This window comes from Girardinichthys multiradiatus, chromosome 1 (assembly GCF_021462225.1).
Source record: "Girardinichthys multiradiatus isolate DD_20200921_A chromosome 1, DD_fGirMul_XY1, whole genome shotgun sequence".
NCBI classification, from domain to species: domain Eukaryota; kingdom Metazoa; phylum Chordata; class Actinopteri; order Cyprinodontiformes; family Goodeidae; genus Girardinichthys; species Girardinichthys multiradiatus.
In genome coordinates this window covers 7,561,184-7,581,235 of record NC_061794.1, presented here as the reverse complement: position 1 = coordinate 7,581,235, position 20,052 = coordinate 7,561,184, and the positions used below count along the sequence as shown (strand labels likewise).

The 20,052-nt window shown below is 39.6% G+C and overlaps 1 protein-coding gene across 1 annotated transcript in view; it reads right to left on the bottom strand.

The window, feature by feature from the left end:
• Window positions 1-818: 818 nt before the first annotated feature.
• Window positions 819-20,052, bottom strand: part of lamb2 (laminin, beta 2 (laminin S)) — an 88,068-nt gene continuing 68,834 nt past the window's right edge. The window contains exons 23-35 of the mRNA XM_047369530.1: window positions 19,762-19,979; window positions 19,446-19,542; window positions 17,709-17,890; window positions 17,434-17,624; window positions 15,524-15,708; window positions 15,193-15,434; window positions 13,034-13,237; window positions 7,954-8,098; window positions 7,650-7,857; window positions 7,418-7,559; window positions 3,885-4,061; window positions 3,642-3,801; window positions 819-3,546 (exon numbers count right to left, since the gene is read on the bottom strand). Of these exons, the coding sequence (XP_047225486.1) occupies window positions 3,410-3,546; window positions 3,642-3,801; window positions 3,885-4,061; window positions 7,418-7,559; window positions 7,650-7,857; window positions 7,954-8,098; window positions 13,034-13,237; window positions 15,193-15,434; window positions 15,524-15,708; window positions 17,434-17,624; window positions 17,709-17,890; window positions 19,446-19,542; window positions 19,762-19,979 (2,288 nt within the window). The 3' untranslated portion in view covers window positions 819-3,409. The remainder of the gene's footprint in view (window positions 3,547-3,641; window positions 3,802-3,884; window positions 4,062-7,417; window positions 7,560-7,649; window positions 7,858-7,953; window positions 8,099-13,033; window positions 13,238-15,192; window positions 15,435-15,523; window positions 15,709-17,433; window positions 17,625-17,708; window positions 17,891-19,445; window positions 19,543-19,761; window positions 19,980-20,052) is intronic.

Genomic DNA, 20,052 nt, shown 5'->3' with positions numbered 1-20,052 from the left:
TTAGAATGAAAAATGTTGACCTAAATCCAATCAAGAATTTGCTGCAAGATTTGAAAATGTCTTTTCACAGACACTGTCAGTCCAATCTTACCGAGCCTGGGATATTTTGCAAAGAATAGAGAAAAAAATTCAGCTTCTAGATGTGAAAGACTGGTAAAGAGATTCTGATCTGCCACATAAAATCCCAATCGAAAGCTCAAACGCTATACTTATGTAAGGCACTGTAATCCTAAATAAAAAAATATGTGCTTATTTACCTTTCAGCACACTAACAGACCCTGCGAGAACCTTTCCACAATGGGAGTGGGGTCAGAAAGATTTAGTCCAATGAACAGGCGAGCTGACTCATAGACCAGTTAGATTTGGACATGAACTATTTTTGGAAAATATCTTTGTCTCATTTGCAGCTGACCAAGGCGGTCCTACATTACCCTCTGTTTCCTAAAATAATGTAGCTTTGTGGTGGGGTAGGGTTTCCTGTAGCGTATATGTTTGAATACTGGACACCTTAAGGTAAAGCTATTCAAAAAGGGATTTATTTTTCTCTTTGCTGTTAACATGAGCTCATATGCTACTGTTGGCTCATTTTTTTGGCTGTCATTTTATTCTGCTGTCCGTTCGGACATCTGTAAAACCTAATCAAAAGAAGACTTAGCTAAAAGTCATTAAAACACACTAAGAGTTTACAGCAGAACTCTGAAGCACCCAGGTATGTTGGCATCTTGAGGACTATGAGAGGAATGCATGCATGTTAGACATGCAGAAACCACGATCACAATGAAGAATTTTTATACAGAAACAGGAAAATATGAAACTACTTAATTTTTATGTTTATTCAGAAAACTGCAAAACTTAACAAGGTTCCTTTGGTATTTTCATGGCAATGACCAGTCATTGTTACTCAGCTGAAATATGTAAAAAAGGATTTTTGGCTTGATCACATTCTGTAAAACACAAACTCTCATGCACAAAGCAAATATGTCCACAATACTGACAGCATAAGGCACAATTAAATCCAGTATTTAATTACTTTCACTTCAGTATCACATATCAGTAACAGCAGGTCTAGCTTGTTCCATCACAGCATACAGTATGTGAGAAAGCTGCTCCTCTACTCCCAACCTTAAAGGTGCACAGGGTTAACAGTAGGATAGACTCTAAGAGGTTTTCTCTAATTCTAGGCTATTTTAGAAACAGCTTTAACCTTTATACTGAAAGGTTATATACTCTATTATACTCTATAAAGTATTACCTAATGTACACGTTTGTTACATCTGCAGATATTTTTAAATAATGTCACACATGTTGACCACATTATGTACTCTGCTTATAGAGTATTTTATTCCTGTTAGTTATCACTGGAAAGCTATTAAGCTGATCGGTTTGTTGCCTAAGATTTTTATAGAAATGACCATAATTAGATCTCTAAATCACACCATGAGCAGTTTTGACTGAACAATCATTTTATTTACTTTCCCTGTCATCAGTGAATGCTGCTAGTTATTCATCTCACAATTAGTGTGTTGTGCAGAAATTATTTTTTTTTGGATTGTTTGAAATAAAAAAACAAAAATTGGACCTTCTGCAGCAATAACGTGTTGCTGAGCTCAGCTCAGAATACACCTCAACGGCAGCTTAATATCATGTTACAAAATAAGATTCAAATCCAACCTTTAATTTCAGTGCATTTATTTTTTTAGGGGAATAATGCTAAGTTAAGAAATAAATCATTTAGTAAAACACTCAGTGGAACAATTGTTGGGACCCCTTCTCTGACCCATTTTCAGTGTACTGGTAGAGTCCACCAGATTTTTATTTAAAATCTTCAGCTAGGAAGAGTTCATGATCATGAGCTCCGGGTGAAAGGACCGCAGCGTAGTGAGAACTTAAACTGGCACCTACTGGTTCCTCCTGGTTTCCCTCTGCAACACTGCGGCCTGCTCTGTGCACAACTCAAAATAATTGCCCTGGACAATCTAAAGTGGCTGATAAACCATGCATCGTCATGTGCCAGCAGATCGGTACGATCAAAAAAAAACCTCCCTCCGACTTCTTCCATTGGCGATGTCCTTCAACTGAGCCAAAGCTGCCATCGTTCCACAATTACACGCAACCTTCACACCTATATATGGACATGGGTGATTGTCTACTGCTGTTCGACCTTAGGAATCATCAAACCTGACTTGTTTGGAATTAATCTTCGGATCTAACACAGTTTTCTCTTTCAGTGAGAACAAAAGTGCCCCTTAGATGATTCACAAGCATTTTGTGCTCCTCAGCGCACAGACCGATGCACAATTACATCTACTGTTGACAAAAACATAGGAAGTTTTACAGTTTCCATCCGATTGAGGTTGTTTCCATCATTTTTTGAAGTGTGTTTCCTTATTGTATGAGGCTAAATGTGATTCAGTTTGATCGCTCAGGTTTAAACCATAAAAGCTCAAACTCATGAAAAAACATCAGGTTCGATGCTCCATGAATGACATAAAGCTGAATGGAGTCATAATTCAGTGTATTTAGGTGATTTTTAATTCTCTGTAGTTTCACAGCAGGTCAAAAATGTATGTGGATTTAGTAGATGCTGAGTTTTGTGTAAGACATTACATACTTACGCAAGGTTTTTGTGCCTAAGTACACTTCAGACATGAGGCCCCAGGTGATTCCAAGATGGCACTCTTTGCTGCGGTACTGGAGATGTTTTTGTTTTTTTACCTCTCTTACCATCCTGCTCCCTATGTGTGCTGCCAAGCTATATATAAGTCCACTTCCAGCAAGAGAAAGTTCTGGATTATTGCTCTAAAGTTCCTAGAAACTCCGATAACCTTAAAAATTAAAAAGAAAAATAAGGCTTACTTCTTGTATATTTATTTTAAGGTAATAGTTGGGGATACCAATATTTGTTCCACCAGTAATTATGTTAAAAACAAATTATGTTTTGATGTGGGATGAAGTAAATGTACTCAAACCAATTGTTGGAGCTTTCTAAAATCATCTGTGAACTGATGCCTCTGCAATGAGTTTCTTTTAAAGCTTTCTACCAGGAACTATTTTGTACTGTCTGAGTTTAACTACTTAAAATGTAACACAGGATAATGGTTTTTCAAAACTTAAATGCATACATTCAAAGTTGTGTTCCAAATTAAAAGCAAAAATAACATGCAAAACTAAATGTAAATTAAATATGTGCTCAGTGACAATCTTTAGTCCAGTTTTTGCTGTGTTTTTTGTAACAAGGAATAAGCAAACACTTGAATGGGAAAAGAACACTAACTGGACGCACCAGACTGACAATGATTTACAGAGTGATTCATTTTCTCTTTAAAGTCTAGAATCATGTTTCTATGTCTAAGGGGAAAATGGAATAACATTAACGAATGTCTTTCCTTGTGGATTTGGATGAGCTGATTTACTGGCACGTGTTGTAGATTTGGATTTGCTTGTTTATGTCACTGAGGATGCTCCTCATCTTGTCCTCCAAACCATCCAGTTGCTGAACTTTGCCCTCCAGCTTCCTTTGGTTCTCCTCATAATTTTTCTCCAGCTCTGCAAAATGCAGGAGAAGAAAAAATATTTGAAACTGATGCGCTTTCTTCCTGAACACATGCTAATACACGCACTGTTCTAGTGCTAAACAGTACCCGCTAGTCTCTGTAGCTTATTCCGCGCATCGTTGAGTAGCTCCTTCGCTTCGTCTCGGAGATTCTCTGCCTTTTTCTTGGCGTCTCGCACAGCCTTGGCCTTGGTGTCAACTCGTTGCTGCACCTCATTGAACTTGTCTGTCAGCGTGCCGTCTAAAATCTGAGCATAAAGTAAGGGCATATTTTCCATTTTTATGAGTGTCTGCATTGAATGATGCTAGGAGTGTGCACTCAAACACAGACCTGCTTGGCTTCATTTGCCTTGTCTCGGGCCATGGTGGCTGTCTCTTCAGCTCGGGCTGCCGCCATGCTGTTGTTGGCTCGTTTGGTCTTCAGCACGTTGATCTCCTGTTCAAGTGTGCCGAGGCGACCCATGGCATCATCCAGGTTCTTCTCACTGTTGGATGCTTCTGTCTCAATCTGCATAGAATAAGAGTTAGTGAATAATAATTTAATCATACTAATTTAATCATGAATTTAAAGTTAATATGCATTTAGGTGATGTCTTTCAAATGCAACCTGCATATGCTGATTATTTATTAGCAGCCATTGTTGACATACTGAGGACACTGTTACTCAACAAATTTATTTCAAATCACTAGTAATAATCTTTGTGACCACCAGGGGGCGAAAGACATCAAAAAATAACACAATATTAGTCATGGCAATAGGTATGCTTTCAAGAAAACATAAATTACATAAAAGCCTACAGTACTGGCCTCTGTGTGAAAAGCATTCAAATAAATTAGTATTTTATTTAAGTAAAAAACAACTTTTAGCCAACTTAGCCAACTTTTATTTTATTATGAAGTGTCAGGAAATAATTCTATTTAGCAAAATAATTAATGAAACCATTTTTTGGTACCAAGTCTCCCTTTAAAATGAATGGGCATAATTTAAAAGTAATGTTGTTTGGTGAGAGGCTTTGCAATTAGTTTATCTCAATTTATCAAATTTTTATTAAATAGCAATATTTGACTTCAATTTAAATAAAATTTTGGTGAGCGACTGGATCAACGTCATCTCAGACATACACTTTTGACTCTGAACCTTGTCATCAGTCTATTATGACGAAACTGTTTACAGGACCACACAGCAGGGGCACAAGCAGGGAAATAGGTGGCATACATAAAAGAACCATGAAATTTTGCAATGAATCTGTCATTATATCCAGTTTACCAAAGTTCGTTTGTTTTCTAATTGGAAAGCAAGGCTCGACAATGCATTTAGCCAATGTAATTCTTTCCTTCACTTACTATTAGAGGTAAGAACTGTGTTTCTTAAACAGATGAGCCATCAGGGTATTCAGAGAAAGCCCAAAATGGTCCCAGAAACAAAGTTTATAACAATAAATAACAAATAAAAAAGAATTTTAAAAAGTTTTTCAATTTGGGAGTAATTTATTACCTCATCTGAATACCTTCAGCTTTAAACTGAATAATAGCAAAAATTGTATCATTGAATTACATGTTAATTTGCAGTCAGTGGTCATTTTCTTGTCCGGGCTCTTCTGCCTGGCTTCATGATGTTAATTGTTGAAGACAGACTGTTGGTAGGGTGACCAGATGTCCCGATTTGTGCAGGACTGTGCCGCATTTTTCACTTAAGGGTCCCGGTGGCTTTCAAATTGAAACAATGTCGATGGGTCATATTCTGATAAGTCAAAAAATTATTCAACAGACGCTTTTCTGAAATGTAAAGAAAACAGAGCTGCAGTCATCACAGAGCCGCATCGACTGACAATCCAAATATGCAGCAGCGTCCCATGTCATGAGCAACATGTGTGCCACAGGACTAGAAAAAGATTTTGATGTTTACAGAATATGATGGCAACAATGTCAAAGAAAAGAAAGTGCAGCCACAACAAAGACAGGGGAACCGTTTGTCACTGGGTGAAGCCATTGAAACAGGATTCTCAGAGAACGTTTTGTGAAGTTTGCCAAAGTTATTTTTCAATTTCACACGAAGGGGAGCAAGAAGTATAGCGACACTGTCGAAGTGAATGGCACAAAAAACACACAGCCGGGAAAGCTGCCTGCTGATCTATGGATTCATTTTTACTGAAACCCAAAAATGACTGTCAGACAGACAAGGTAACAGCAGCTGAGATTACTAGTGTTAAACTTTAAAAGCTTGTAAAGTTTTTTTCTGATAAACTTAGAAAAACGTTTTGGAAGTTTAACAGTTTTGTTAAATTTCCAAAAAGTTTAATAAAGTTTTTTTGTGTGAACTTGTGCACAAACAGGTAAAGCAGAGATTGATTAATGTAAGTTCTGCATTAAATTTAATTTATGACATCATCACAGTATTGGTAATGTGTCCCGCATTGTCCCTCATAAGCATCCTTGTTGTCCCACATTCATTTTTTTAAGTTCTGGTCACCCTACCCGTCAGAGCTGTTGCTGGTCATAGACTTGCTGTGGATTATTATTTTTCTTCTTTTTCAAAACAATTAAACCATAAAAAGATATATGTTGTCTAAAAAAATGCCCAGTATGTGTTATGTTGTTATGTAATGATGTTGTGATAAGCAGCATAGGAACATTAGTAGGTTGGATGTGGCAGCGGCTGGTGACCGGTACTGTTTTTCGGATATCGCCATCAAGTTCAGGTCATGTCTTAGAAGTATGTGTACCGTCTCTGATGAGTTCCTGTTCTGAATAGTGCACGTATACTGAGATCAGTGATTTTGGATCCACACCATTCTTTAGTGTCATAAATGGATATTAATTTTTTTGACATATTAAAGGATGTACTAAACACCTGGGAATAAAATTCCAATGCTGTTTTAGTGCCTCAAATTATTCAGACAGTGAGTGATGTTCTATGTTTCACTTTTAGTTTCAGCTATACAGCATCCCGAGGTGAATAGATCACCTGCATAGTGTAGTATGTGGTTAATAAATGGTATCACTATTTGCACCGATTTTTGAGTCACAGTTCTGTGCACATGTGCAGTTTATATGGGATGTGAGAGCTACTTAAAAACACTTAAAAGGTGGGATTTTTTTTATAATGTCCAAACAATCTACAGCGGCCTGACTTTAACTCTGGTCATTGTGTATGCTATTCCTAATGGCGTCAGGCCTTCTTACGCTGCTGAAATGGACAGTAGATATTCAACATTGTGAAGGGGGTGTAAAATTCAATCTTTCGGTAACAATCACTCCAGATAGGTTCAGTGTGAACCCAAGTATGAATATTTAGAAAAGCACCACGTTTCCACTGTTACGATGGACATAAAAATCACTTTTCCTTATGGCCGAGTCAGACCTTAATAGTACAGAAAAGCTGTTGGCTGAGCTGAGGAGAAGGACCCAGGACTATGGATGATCAAGAGAACTTGTACAAAGAGGAATGGTCATAAATCCCTCTCTCTGTATGTTCCAGCCTTGTAAAATGTCCTATTGTTGGATTCGAACCAGGGTACTTGTGGCTTCTCTGGGACACAAATGCCTTGCTCTCCAACCATTAGGCCACCACTCCACAAATATTTGTTTTTTTTACATTTTTCCACTGTGCTCCAAATGTGCTCAAAGTAAAGTTTGGATTAAACAAATGGCATGGCAGAGTGACATTATGCAGCTGCAATAAAAGATACGTTTATATCAATGCTTTTTTTCCACTTCTTTAACCTTGGTTCCAATGTGGGCAGCACTGTTGAACATATCATTAAGAATTCATACTAAAAAATCTTCTTAATCAAGTTATTCATACTTCTTGTCAATTTCTTCTGTATTTCAAAACACAAAATCAACAGTTTTAAAGACGCCAACCTGTGCCAGTCGGTTCTCAGTCTCTCTAATGTCAGCCTTGGCTCTCGCTATGGTCTTCTCAGCTGAAGTCTGGGCAGTCTTAGCATCCACCAAGGCCTGTTTCACTGTCTCTGCTGTGCCTTTTACCCCCTCAGCATGATGCCTTAACAAAAGCAGTGTCAATTTTAGCAAAAAGAAAAAGTATCAGCAAAATAATTTTCTTATTAAAAACAAATCTAACTGTTAAGATTACCTTGCCCTCTTGGCATCCAGCAGCAGTTTCTCCGCCTTTCGAACATCATCCTGTGTCTGCTGCAGGATGGAATCCACGTTTGAAAGGCTGCGGACCCGATCCTTGATTTCATCAGCGAGATGCCTGATCTGGTGGGGTGAGGCAGGGATGGAGAGCTCCAACACGTGGTTTGCCACTGCCTCAATGCTGTCTGGGTCTGCTCCTTCCTCTTTTAGAAATCAAGGGGAGTCGGGGTCAGCACAGGAAACTAAACTAACAAGGAACGTCATTATGCAGCATGTGTGGAATTTGATTAAAGACTGACGAGTGAGGAAGTCCCTGATCTGTTTGATGAGGTCTCTGAGGTTATTGTTGGATCGTTCCACTTTGTTCTTCGTGGCAGTGGCTTTATCCAGAGCAGCTTGGGCTTTACCCTTAGCCTCTTCTGCCTTGGCCTTAGCTTCTGCCACCTGCAGAACAGAGAGGTTTTATAAGTAATTAAAAGTCCAAAAGACAACAGTAATCATCTGTATTTGATACTAGAAGGTGTAAAATTTCAAGAATTTTCTAAGAATAAAATTAAAACCTTGCTGAAAAAAGCTGTGGCATGCATTGTATTCAACCCTCTTTAATCTGATACCCCTAAATAAAATCCACGGCCACCAAATCCCTTCAGAAGACACCTAATTAGTAGATAGAGGGCCTGATCTTCAAACGGTTTGCGTTTACAAAACCACACACAAACCTGTTTGCGTCCACAAAGCTGGTCTACAAACCAGGTGCTAATCGGATTGCGTGTATAAAATGAGCGGAACAGCTGGCGTAAACGTTTTAGCGTGTTCGCCTTCATTTATATGCAAAACGTATAGTAATGACTCAAACATGCAAATTTATGGGAGGGGGATATGCAAATGTAATTCTTTACTACCTGCATGTGATTTATCTAACCTGAAACAGATTGCAGTGCTGTTCAAAACACATTGTATTATTGACAGTAACGTTATGTCATTGCAGAGCAATCAGAGCTGGATCAGTTTGATTATGTTGTTTAAATGTGAACATATGCCAGGGCTTGATTTTTACATTGATAAATGATTTTGTTTCACCAAAAACTGTTGAAACAATTAAACATGTTGAATTTCATTAAAATATTGGCAAAACAAATTTAGTAAAATCATTGGAAAATAATTTATTTTTACGTACATAAATGTTGTCAAAATAAGGTGAGATCTATCCGTGTAATCCATGCAGCATTCATGAACTGCTCACAGTTAAATCAATAAAAATTAAAATAGGTATCTTTTTGTGTAATCCATGCAACAATTGTTACACAAATTCACAGTTGAAGCAGTAAAGAGTGAAACAAGCATATTCTCATATTCTGGGACGGAGAGACTGGAGAGGCCTGTATGGAGTCACATATTAACTGTCTTATCTTTTGCAGAAGTATAAACAAGTGTAACCAAGGAAATGATGTATGATGATTTTCTATTTTCTACAAGTATTAAATGAAATGAGTAATCTTTGATCATCAAGTTAAAACACATATGATTGAAATATGATTGAGAACTGATAATTAAAATAAAAAAACATTAAGGTTTGAAATTCTCAATCAGCTATATATAAAAGAAATATAATGTTGATCAGTTGTGATGTATGAATAAAAAGAATAAAGTGATGGTTTTATAACTGTGTCTACAAGGAAAAACAGAAAGTTGAGACTGGAATGTGTAATACTGTGTAAAGTTTAAGACTGAGCAGATTAGGGAGAGAACTGTGGGCTGACTAGGAGTGATGAAAGCCGGCTGCAGGCTGACAGCGAACCTTTTGAAGGCCAACAAGTAACACAAAGAAGCCATCTGTGTGCTGATTACTGGTATCTTCAAGGCCAAAAAACAGCACCAGAAAGTCACTGTGACCATGACTAAGTATTGATCAATAACGTATTGGGCAGTAGCATGTTGCGCAATAACGGAGAAGCCTAACAAAGGGCTGACCAGTGAGACCGTCTGCATTATAAAAGCAATGCCAAAAAAGGGAACTGCGGTTGTTTCCTCGCAGAAGACCAGCGAACAAGATTGGATGGAGAAAGACGCTACAGATGAAGCAGAGGACCAGAGACACAGCCCAGCTGATCAACTGCATTAAAAGAGGATCAACCCGCGTGCCCTGGAAGGACTGTGCCTCGAAATTAAGAATCTGATATCATCTACAGCCTTTTTATCCAGACAACAGAAGTGAATTTGATCTGTGAACAACTGATTGCTCTCAGTTTCAGGCTTCTGGAAGTCCTGAATCAACCTAATTTATACCTCTGGGGTTTCCTTCAACTCTTCAGCTTCTGGAAGCTGCTGTCTTCTGAGACATATGACTACAAAGTTCCGGTTTGACCATCAAATCCTGGAGCATCAGTGCCTGTTCACTCAGAGGAATAAAACTGAAGATTATGTCATACTTCCTTCAAGAAATCGCTTGTTGTTATCAGAAGAAACATCCCCATCGGGTGCATGTATGAGCCTCAGTCTTCAAAGCCTCTTCAAACTCACTAGTTTCAGTATCAGGGAAAGACAGGTTGAGTTGATTGATTCATTTCTATTATTGAAAGTATTATGTGTTGCCGAATTTAAGCTGTTACTGACCTCTGCAAAATCGTTACTAATGAAAGAAAGCATATACAATTCTAGTTAAATCGTGGACATTCAATTATTTGAGTCACTGTATTTTTGGTTTTTCATTGGTGGTAAAAAGTCTTGTTGCCTGGTTCTAAGAGATGTTAGCAGGTTTTATAGGTTGCTGTAGCCAAGTTTGTTAAAACAGCGCCCTTGGGGCTCATGTTTAATCACTAAGATTAACCTAACCCATATTCCCATATACCAAGAGCCAGTTGTAATATTAGGGAATGAGCAGCTGTTAACAGCAGTGACTGTTGAGGAGTGGATGACTGCTGTGTGCTACTCAGTCGTCCAGACCACCAGTTGAAAAAGGGCAGGAGTTCTGGATGCAGGCTGTTTGAGTTTAGGTGTGTCATTTCCCGACAACAGCTTAAACAGATTTTCTAGTAAACCTGCTTAGTAAGACCTTTCAGGTTTAGGGCAGTCCAGACCTGTTGGATGGAGAGCTGGATTGAGCAATCCTCTCAGAAATAGGGAAGTAGCAGGGAGGGGTTAGCTCATCGGACAACGAAAATGTGATTTAAATTCTCTGCACTGTCGCTGCTGGGTGGTTCCCCTGGGACTCTTCTCTGGGGGGGTTGCGGTAGTCCTGGCGGTGGTTCTCCTGGGGTTCCTGGGCTTTGGAAGTCTGTGGCTTGGACCTCCTCAGTGTCTGTCCAGGGACCATGGGGCAGGTCTGTGGGTACTCACACCCGCTATTGCATATTTTTGTGGAGAAACCTTATTTACAAAAGTGCATCCACACTCATACTCACAGGTGTTAAGCTTCAGGTGTTGACAGATACACAGATGCTCTATATTGAGCTGCAACTCCCACTGAGTACATTTTACATTCATAAGTACCGTGTACTATTTTGTTAAAAAAAAAAAAAAACAGTTGCAGGTGTATGAGCAAGCAGGGGGCAATCTTGTATTCTCTTCATCCTTCTTTCTCTCCTCCACTCTTTCCTCTTTTTCTCCACTTTTTCCCTTTTGCCCCATCTCTCTCTTTTTTGAGTTTCTTTTTTCCTTTTCATTTAAGTCTCCGTGTCCATAACAATTGAAATATTCCCATAGAAGTTTATAATAAAGTTTCTTTTATAAATATCAAGCAGAGCTTTAAAGCATTAGCTGTGAGGCTCTGCTTGTGAAAGTAAATCTGTTGGGAAATTTCTTGGGACTCTGAGCGCTACTCTGCCGGACAGGACGCGGTAGAAAAAAAAATAAATTCTTTGTTTTAAAATTAGCAAAGTTATAATATAAAGATTGGCAACTCCTACAACGAACAATTTTTATGTTGCTAATATTACATTCAGGATTAAATATTGTGGGTGTTTATGATAAACTCTGAATATATATACTCTCAAAAACAATAGAACATGGCGAGTCTCTGAAAAGAATTAAAAGATCAAGGGAGGCAGACCTCTAACAAATTAATTGACATATTTGTCTTTTTAATTTTTTATTATTGATTGGCCAATTTGTTGTGAGTTACATCGAGAAACACAGTTACCAAGCTGTCCACGCTCCTGTGGTGTTGTCAGCCTAGACCAGCTGCTCCGTGTGCGCACTGATGGCGGAGGGCGCGCGCTACTTTGAACACAACTCTGCTCTCCTGCACAATAGCCTGTAATTCAATATTTTGATTAAAGGCGACGCAGAATGTAGTCTTTGCCTCAGTGGGCCTGTCTGAATCCCGAACATAAAGAATCTGCTCGCAGAACAACTTCAAACTCAGCCTTCTGCGTGCGCAATTATGCACTCAGAGGCGCCCAGCACAAATGAACAGATAGAAGAATAATCTCGTCAGGGCAGAGGCTGCAATGACAAACCTGCTGGGTGAATAGCGATGACAAAAGTTAACCAACTGTAACAGTCCAGAAAAGCAGGAGCAGAACAGAACACAAGGTAAAAATCAGCAACTGTATCATTTATAATGATACAGCGCAGCAACCCCTCCATGTTTAAAGCAAAACAGCTTTTGTTTTCTTTTCCTGTTGTTCAGCTGAGGGCAGCAGCAGCCAGCCAGTAGCACACGCAATTTCCTCATTTAAATAGGGCGGTCTGCATCTGTTTTGCACCTGTTATCCATTGCACGCACATTCTTTACAATAATCACACACAAAACGTCCACTTATTGTATGTGCTATTTTGTTTTTGTACAAGCAATTTAGCGCCCCCCATTTTGGATCCTTGAAGATCAGGCCATGAATGGTGTAGCCAATTCTCATAATAAATATAGCTGTTTTTTGCAGGCCTTAAAGCTTCATTAGAACTTTAGTCAGGGGTGCTTTTCTTCAGCTCAAGAGAGAAAAGCTGTTGATACTTGAGACTGGGCAAAATTTCACCTCCCAGCAGCATAACCATCCTAAACATACATCCAGAGCTACAATGGAATGGTTTAGATCACAGCATATTAATAAGCTTAAGTCCAGTTATGGTCCAGAATCTAAAATGCAATCTGCTGCAAGACATTAAAACTGTTTGAGAGAGTCTCTCCATCCAGTCTGACCTAGCTTGAGCTATTTTGCATAGAATGATGGAAAACACTTTAGATGTACAAAGCTGTGAAATGTTTCACAAAGTATTGACTCAGGGGGTTTATTTGTTTTTATTTTTGTCGTAAAAAAAATCTTAAAACCAGGAATCATTTCCCTTCCACAACAAGTAGGAATATTTTTGCAACACTAAATCATACCTATATGTGCTAGCCTGTATATATACTTCATCTGTAGTTTTACTGCCCCTCTGTACCTTGGTAAAGAGTTCCTGCATCTCCCCCATAGCCTTGTTCAGCTCCTTCTCTGCATGTTTGGCTCTTTCCAAAGCATTGTCAGCTGCAGCCACAGCTCCGTTACAGTTCAGGCCTCCGCAGTGACGATTCCCTTCGTCGTCCCGGCAGCCAGCTCCCCCACAGGGACTGTCTGTGCAGGGAACATCACCCACAGAACCGCAGACCTGTCAGGGAAAACACACGGATAATATAAGTGGCACTAATGATTATGTAATACTGAAAGTGATTTAAACTGTAATTATTATTAGTCTACAAATTTTCGATTGAGTTAGAATTTACTAAAGAATAGACAAACAATGACATGCATACATTTGTTATAATAATAAATAATCTTGCTTGCTCTCGGTGGAAGACACATGCGTTTTCTCTCCCTCCCTCCCTGCTGATCCCTGCTTCTGCTTTTTGTCTGTATTTTTTTCAGAGCCTCGCTTTGCATATCCTCCAAACTTGTAAATTATGGATTTGGTCAGTTGGTCTCTCAACGTTATTGATCAAATTTTTCCAATGGGAAGACAGGGTAAAGGAGACCCTCTTGTCCAGACGGGACGTTCTTCTTTGGTTACACAATGGATTCTTGGCAGCAGTGGAAGATTGTGTCCCTGACTACGATGTTGGTCAAGGACATAGAAGATGTGTACATATTTGACTTTTGATAACAGGATTTCTGCTTTTTGGAGTAGGTGGTTACCTGACTTAGAGTGATTCGCAAAACGTGGGCGGCTGTTCAAAGCATTCCAAAGCTGCCTGCGATGTTGGATGGAGTGTGTAGAGCGATCAACACTCAGACTGAAATGTTAAGAGAGCCGAATGGCAAGCTGGACACGATTCTTTAACAGAATCGCAGCCTGGCAGCGGTTGGATTCAGAGGTTAAAGGATATAATCTTGGAGAAGTTGTACACTCCAGATCTGCGGAAAGTACCAGAAATTTGGCTATTTGGATTCGCAATTGAGAAATACCACTAAAACTCTTAAGGTGGTTGGAAATTAACAACTGCCTGAACCACAACATTTATTGTTTTTCTAAATCTGGCGCCCCAACGTGGCCTTGGCAACTTCTGCTAACTGGCTATCGACAAAATATCTCCTGGATGTTATATAAACACGACGCTCTTCCCCAGCACTCCCCTACCAGCTGTGTGCTGATAGAACTATGTGGCCGATTGATAAAACTTCCAGCTCTCTTCTCAAGGACAATGGTGCTTCTATCAGTCTAATTCTTGCAAACACACTCAGACTTACATTCGCACCCTTAAGATTCCACCTTACCTTTTCTAAATCTTTACTTATATGTGTGTTGCTTACCTATGCTGAGGTTTTTTGTACTAATTCAGACTCTATTCTGCTAAGAATAGAGTTTGAAATTTGAATTTTTTTTTTTTGTCCTCTTACTTTACCTAAATTTGTGATTTCATTACTTTTCAAAGATTTTCAGATTTCTCAGAAGGATTTCCAGCCAAAGCCAAATATTATTAGTATTTGAAAATTTGGACTAAAGCTGTTTTTACATCAATGACCAGAGATTTTTAGATTTCTTAGAAGGATTGTATTACAACTATTTCATACCAGTGAAAGCCAAACATTATTAGTATTTAAAAAAGTTTGGACTAAAACTGTTTTATACCAGTGACCCAGCTTCTCAACTTAGACTTCAGTGAGTGCCCATGACTCTGAATGATGGGACCACAACTGCGCCATACCAGCAACCTCAATAATTAATATTATCATTTTTCTTCTAGCACTGGATGAATTCCTTACCACAGAGGACTTAATGAGCTAATTACCTCTATTAGAATGATTGGATTAGAACCAGCTCTTACTAGTAAACTCCGAAGGATTATTAATGTAATTTGATTTGTCGTTTCGATAGTCGTTTGATTTTCAGTATCATTGTAATGTTTTTCCTCATGTACAGCGCTTTGAGTGCCTTGTTGCTGAAAAGCGCTATATAAATAAACTTGACTTGACTTAATGGAACAATACATGAAAATTAAACCATTTAATGTTAAGGCTTTTTCTTTTTTTTATTTGGGCAACGGGGTTAAAAACATCTTGTGAAGTCAGAAAACTGAAGTTTAATGGAAGAAGCAGTGTTTCGAAGAATGAAGCAATAAATTTGACCTTCTCATTGAGCTTCTTCATGTCCAGCCCCTGTGCTTTGGCCTTCAGGTCTCCCAGCGCACGCTTGTTTGCTGCGTTTCTCCGATTGAAGTCGTCCTTCTTTGCGCTGATGAGGCGCTCGGTTCGGCGGCGGGTATCTGCAGACTGACTGACTGCGCTGGGTTTGGTGGTTGTTGATTCATTGGCACGCCGCTCAGCATCTCGAGACATGTTGTAGGAGCTGCGGATACTGTCGTACGCTCCTGGAGCACAAAAACGTATTGTGATTGCAAATGAGCTGGTTTTAGAAATTGAAAAACCAAAGTTTTGTTGGATTTGTGTTTTGTCGCACCTAAGAAGTTTGAATTTTTCAGGATTTCCAGTTGATTTTGTAGCTGCTCTGACGTCAAGTTCAGTTCTCGAGCCTCCCGCTCCAGAGCATTCAGATCCTTGCTTGCATCAGAGTTTTGGTCCTGTATAATTGTTAAATCTCCCTCCATGTAGTTTAGGGCATTTGTTGTCTCACCAATCTGTGCCCTTTGAGACATAACCCATTGTTAGGTGATGTTAAAATGATTCTCAGAGAGTTCATCTACTCATACGAGGAGGTTTCATTCATATTAAAATGTACAGGTCCTTCTCAAAATATTAGCATATTGTGATAAAGTTCATTATTTTCCATAATGTTATGATGAAAATTTAACATTCATATATTTTAGATTCATTGCACACTAACTGAAATATTTCAGGTCTTTCATTGTCTTAATACAGATGATTTTGGCATACAGCTCATGAAAACCCAAAATTCCTATCTCACAAAATTAGCATATTTCATCCGACCAATAAAAGAAAAGTGTTTTTAATACAAAAAACGTCAACCTTCAAATAATCATGTACAGTTATGCACTCAATACTTGGTCAGGAATCCTTTGGCAGAAATGACTGCTTCAATGCGGCGTGGCATGGAGGCAATCAGCATGTGGCACTGCTGAGGTCTTATGGAAGCCCAGGATGCTTCGATAGCGGCCTTTAGCTCATCCAGAGTGTTGGGTCTTGAGTCTCTCAACGTTCTCTTCACAATATCCCACAGATTCTCTATGGGGTTCAGGTCAGGAGAGTTGGCAGGCCAATTGAGCACAGTGATACCATGGTCCGTAAACCATTTACCAGTGGTTTTGGCACTGTGAGCAGATGCCAGGTCGTGCTGAAAAATGAAATCTTCATCTCCATAAAGCTTTTCAGCAGATGGAAGCATGAAGTGCTCCAAAATCTCCTGATAGCTAGCTGCATTGACCCTGCCCTTGATAAAACACAGTGGACCAACACCAGCAGCTGACACGGCACCCCAGACCATCACTGACTGTGGGTACTTGACACTGGACTTCTGGCATTTTGGCATTTCCTTCTCCCCAGTCTTCCTCCAGACTCTGGCACCTTGATTTCCGAATGACATGCAGAATTTGCTTTCATCCAAAAAAAGTACTTTGGACCACTGAGCAACAGTCCAGTGCTGCTTCTCTGTAGCCCAGGTCAGGCGCTTCTGCCGCTGTTTCTGGTTCAAAAGTGGCTTGACCTGGGGAATGCGGCACCTGTAGCCCATTTCCTGCACACGCCTGTGCACGGTGGCTCTGGATGTTTCTACTCCAGACTCAGTCCACTGCTTCCGCGGGTCCCCCGAGGTCTGGAATCGGCCCTTCTCCACAATCTTCCTCAGGGTCCGGTCACCTCTTCTCGTTGTGCAGCTTTTTCTGCCACACTTTTTCCTTCCCACAGACTTCCCACTGAGGTGCCTTGATACAGCACTCTGGGAACAGCCTATTCGTTCAGAAATGTCTTTCTGTGTCTTACCCTCTTGCTTGAGGGTGTCAATAGTGGCCTTCTGGACAGCAGTCAGGTCGGCAGTCTTACCCATGATTGGGGTTTTGAGTAATGAACCAGGCTGGGAGTTTTAAAGGCCTCAGGAATCTTTTGCAGGTGTTTAGAGTTAACTCGTTGATTCAGATGATTAGGTTCATTGCTCGTTTAGAGACCCTTTTAATGATATACTAATTTTGTGAGATAGGAATTTTGGGTTTTCATGAGCTGTATGCCAAAATCATCCGTATTGAGACAATAAAAGACCTGAAATATTTCAGTTAGTGTGCAATGAATCTAAAATATATGAATTTTAAATTTTCATCATGACATTAAGGAAAATAATTAACTTTATCACAATATGCTAATATTTTGAGAAGGACCTGTATTAGGACAAAGCAGTAGTACCTGAGATCCTCAATAAGCTCCATCAGAATAGAGACAGCTGTAGTCGTGGCATTCCGTGCACTGACAATAGCACGAGCTTGAGCCAGCTTCTCTTCCAGGTCTTTGAAGGTTTTCTCATAGGGCCCAATAAGCCCAGTGGTTTGAATCTCATGGGCCCGCTCTGCAAGGGTCTTGGTGCGAACTGCCAAGTCCTGACAATAAGAGGATAACCGCTTTTGACACATGTTTAATTGGTTATTTTTTGTATTTATTTTCTGTATTCCTTAGTGCTGCACCTGCACTATGCGATCCCAGTCCCCGAAGCACTGGTGACAGGGCTGGCAGTTAGGAAACTGGCCGGCAAAGCCTCTGGCACACTGGTCACAGCGAACCCCTGACACCCCCTGCTGGCAGACACAGTGGCCAGTCATCCGGTTGCACTGAGAAGTCTCAATCCCACGCCAGTCGCAGTCACACGCTAGAGAGGAAAACAGAAGGGGACGGTGAATTAGGGAGAAAGAATTTGTGGTGAAAAAAGAAAAACATGTCAAGGATTACTCAGCTTTTTGAAACAGTGAACAGAAAAAGTGGGAACACCACTGTTACAATTTTGTGATGCAAAAACATAATACCATGATAAATCATGCATATTTGTTCCAATAGTAGTTCAAAAGACGTTATTAGTATGTGTGTAGGTGTTGACGATCATACCTACATATGTAAAAACCACTTCATTAGACTCTACTGTACAACTTTACACACTGCCTGACAGGCAGGCAAGCAGAAGTGAAGGGAATCTCTCTGTAGACCGTTACTGATAAAAAAAATAACAACTAAGGACTGATGATTGATTTTCTGTTGGGAGGAAATAGCAGTTATGCATGAAACCAGTAAAGTGGTCTTAATGCATCCCTGACTACATTTGAACTGACAGTTTTAACAGTACTGATTGTATCTCTTCTGTACAATTCAAAAAACATTATTTGGTGTGTGTTGCTTGATGGCAGAGCATGGCTGTGCTCTTCACCTTTGGTCCAACTTGAAATAATTTGAACTTTGGCGCATCATCTAGTAGATTGAAATCAGAGACAACCTTGTACATGTCCACAAACACCTGAGATGGAAGGGAAATTAGTGGCATCTTTTAAAGAAGACTACATGGACAATGTGGCCAAAACAAAAACACTCTGATCAGCAGATGCATATCTAACAAATTTGGAGTAAAATGAGTTTGAAAGGTGACAGAAATTAGAAGTCTTTATTATTACAAAAACTGTCAGCTAATACAAATGGATCTCCTTAAAACCAAATTTATCTGCTATCAATGAGTACCACAGTACCACAGTAAGTGACAATACTTTGGTCAACAACTGATGCGCTTATTAACATTTCTGCACCATTTGTGAGCCCTGCTCTATGCTTTTCTCTCTGGCTTTTAACTTTAGCCCTACGGTGAGCATAGCTCATGTTGCTTTCTCTGTGCAATAAGCCTTGGGGCTACAAATAAGAAAAACATTTGAGATATTTGCCCGTTCTAACTTGCATAAGTTCTCCAAATCTGTCACACTGTGAGGATGTCTTTTGTCAACAGCTCTCCTCAGGTGATGCCATAGAGTTTCTGTCAGATTTAACTTGGACACCGTAAAAGTTCTTTTGGCAAAACCATTATTTTGTTGATTTGAAGGCTTGTTTAAACTCACTGTTATGCTGAAAAATATGGATCATAAGTTTTCACTGAATTGGTTGAAATTTTGGGTTAAGGTTTTGGATTTTCCTGATGTTCACAGAGGAAAAACACCCAAAGCATTTGGGCAAGTTTCACTGTGAACACTTCATGTTCTTTGTTGGTTCTCAGTGGGTTTTTTAATCAAACATTGCTGTTGGAACAGTGACTCACAAATTCAAATTTGCCTAAATCAGACTACAATGTATTCTCCCACAATGTTCTCCAAGTGCATAATTAATCATTTTGTTCTAAACCTCCTTGTCTCTTTACTATGTCTACTAAGTTACTGAATCTTCAAGTTTCTGACCTCTGCACTGCGTCCTGGGGTCTCCCCAGAAGTTCTCCTCACAGTCTGTGCAGGTCTTTCCTCCAAAACCTTCCCGACATTGACACTGGCCTGTAAACTGTGACAGAAAGCAAAAGAAAACAAGTATAGTGACTTTAAACTCACTTTAAATTCGTTTCCAGATAAAAAAGATGTGTTTTCTTAGCTTTTCAGGACCCTGCTTTTTTTCCTTTATATACTTTTGTGGTTAATTACATACATGTAAACCGTGACAAACATATAAAATAAAGTTACATAAACTCTCACAGTAAAGTGCTTTGATCCATGTCTGACTTACTTCATTGCAGGAGGATGTGACAGAGTTGTTGGGATTACAGTTGCATGGTTCACAGCCTTTCCCACTGGCCAGATTCCAGTGGTTGGGGGCGCAGTGGTCACACGTCAGACCTACAACATTCGGCAGACACTGACACTGGCCCGTGGCACGCTGGCACACACAGTCCTCACGCTCTATGCACTGACTGCGCTCAGTGCCCAAAAAGTTGCATGTGCACTCTGAACAACAAAAAAGAGAAAACCTACTGTTGATAAAAACAATATATTTTCTTATCTAGGAAGATTTTGTTTC